General features: G+C 33.9%; 1 protein-coding gene across 1 annotated transcript; it reads right to left on the bottom strand.

Annotated features, from left to right (window-relative positions):
* Nucleotides 1-890: 890 nt before the first annotated feature.
* On the bottom strand, nucleotides 891-1,709 carry LOTGIDRAFT_74624 (hypothetical protein; the record flags this gene model as incomplete). The annotated part of the gene is made up of 1 exon (XM_009063011.1): nucleotides 891-1,709. A coding segment is annotated over one exon (819 nt), but the record flags the coding sequence as incomplete, so codon positions are not given.
* Between the last annotated feature and the right edge of the window lie 1,076 nt (nucleotides 1,710-2,785).

Here is a 2,785-nt window from a genome sequence, read left to right as displayed (position 1 = left end):
TTAAGGCTGACAGATTAATTACCCAAGTAGATTTAATCCTGTTATTGGCCAATGCGTTCTTAGAGTTTCCTATGCATTTTTGGAAGCCTCACAAGCCTTTATAAACGGTACATCGCTATAGTCTTCATTCAAAACATTCTTCTGATACTTAACTGTCTCTTTTATTATTTCAAGGTAAGTAAGTTTTTTATATTATTATATTTTTGTATTATTGTACTTGTTGAAAATACCTTGGTATGCAAGAACATACCAATCCTGACTAGTAGTAAGCCAAACCGTAGTTTGGTTTGATATGTGTGTCTACGGATACTTGGTTTTTATAGAAACTTAATATAGTTATTCTTATTATTAGGTGTTCACTCCTTTCGTATATAAATTGTACCTCTGAGCAAGTCAGGAGAGTTGCTCATGTAATCATTACACTCCCGCGTATGATTACTTATTATTGTATATATTGACATTATATTTCATATATTTATATATTAATACGATTAAAAACATTCTTCTGATACTTAACTGTCTCTTTTATTATTTCAAGAATCCGAAACAAAGACTTTTATAGTACTATAAAGGGCTTCAAGGGCACAAAAACATAATCTATTAAAAACCATTTGAAAGGGGATTGTAATTTCCCCTTTAAATTGTCACTTGATTCTAATCAATTAATATAGTTATTTTTATTAATGTTGTGAGAGACGATCAACATTCGACACATGGCGATTGTACTTGTCGGTTGTTAGAGTAATTATTTTATCTAAAAATGTCAGCTCACTAGTTCTCATCATACGACAGTCCCGAGGAGTCAGCTCAAATTCTTCACTCCAAATCGACGCTGGGACAAACAATCGTTTCTTTAGTAGACAATGGTCCCACACATTACGCACAATATGACGAAAATGGCGTACTTCCTCAAAAAAATCACCGCCCTCGGCCGACATCTTTCGGACAAATTTACCATAAAAGTAATTATACAGTTCATAATCGGCTTTTGATAATTCCTTATGCCTCCTATGGTCCTCCGAACTGAATAAACGTCGCGGTCGAAATGGATTTTTATTCTGTGAAAAATATATAATGTCTTTATGATTCCAACACAATGTTCTACGGAGTAGAATCAAAGATTCGTCAAAATATTCCATTATCATGACTAACTTGAAATCTTTGTTTATATTTTCAAAAAATTCACGTCTTTTGGAATTACTGGATAATTGTTTCAATGTCATTCCGAAATCAGCCACCATTTTATTTCTTACATAACTTAACCGACGACTAGGAGCTTCCACTCTGGAGAAATTCTGTAAATATGTAGAGATAGGATTCGTCACATTTACACTCATTATCTTTTTAATATACGCCATATTGTACATTTTATAATACTCGAATGCTGATACAAACTGATCAAATGGCTCTCTAATAATGGACACATACACCGTCTCTGGAGGCATTACTGATCTAAACGCAGTGCGGTTATAGGTGACGTGGTTCCACAGAATGTCATACGACTCTCCTTCTGGAAATGGAAGTAGGAGATCAGAATGGATGGTTTCTCCAGGTTTACCAATATAATTATAACCATGTTCGTGAGGTTTCTTTCTTGGTACAGCAAAATTCAAGTCTCGGGTTACTCCAAATCTCTGAAAAATATTAGCCACGGTAGAACTTCCGGTTTTATGAACTTTGAGAAATACTATTTTTGTTTTTGGTGAACAGATTTCCTTTTTATAACGAGGAGCCTCTGGAGTCGATGATTTTTTAATATTACCGGACTGTTTTTTCCTCAAACCATGAAACGACGACGGAGAGTTCATCGCGGACTGAAAAGTTGATAAATGGAACTGTTCAACCATGCCAGGATTGGAGGTGTAGAAACCTTGTCCATTTGGTGGTGCTAAGAGCAAGAATAAACTGATCGTACCACAAACTACCATCGTCACCCTGAAAACAGAAAAATAACGGGCCTCGTTTCTTTCATAATAGAAATGATAATCTCGAAACATCTTATAACGCGAAAAAAGGTTATTCTGTATAACGTCGAGTCATTATAGTATAATGACCAAATATGATAGATAATCTCTTTGATCCAAATTTATATCAATTTTCTTGGTATAATGACCATTAATAAAGCTGCTTGGGTTCAAATCAAAATATACCTTATCAAATTATAATATCATAAAAAAATTACTGAAGTGTAAAACACCTGAAATACCAGTGATTTAAAAGAGAATCAAATTAATAGCATCCATTAGGAGAATTGTTTTTGTAGAATCTGATGAACTTTTCATTGATTGATATTTAATGAACTAAGTAATAGTAGAGTTCAAAAGCTTCTGGTGTTATTATACATTGATTGTTTGCATTATTGTCAAAGCGTTAAGCTTATCAAACTAACGAGATAATATCTGCGAATTCAGTGAAGTCAAGGGCATTGGCTATTAATCGTCGTGAACAGTTCAAGATTTTTTTTAAAAATATCATATCTAAACTGCAATCTTTATCGCTATTACACTTTTGTCACATTAAAAAAAGCCGAGAGCGAAAACTAACAACTTAAGGGCCGTATGCAGCGCTCTTACCTTGACTAAAGTTGAACTTCGGCTAAAGTCGAATTTTACAAAGTTAGGATTAAGGCTTTCATTTTCTACATTTGATAGTCAAATTTAAGCACGACTTTCGTATAGATCGATCCGTGCTTACCTAAATTTCGACTTAAGTCTAACTTTAGTCAAAGTTTAGGTAAAGTACGAGCGCTGCATATGGCCCTAAGTCTCAGAGCAAGATATAATTA

This window comes from Lottia gigantea (genome assembly GCF_000327385.1).
Source record: "Lottia gigantea unplaced genomic scaffold LOTGIsca_55, whole genome shotgun sequence".
Classification (NCBI taxonomy): domain Eukaryota; kingdom Metazoa; phylum Mollusca; class Gastropoda; family Lottiidae; genus Lottia; species Lottia gigantea.
This window is presented reverse-complemented; position numbering and strand designations above follow the sequence as displayed.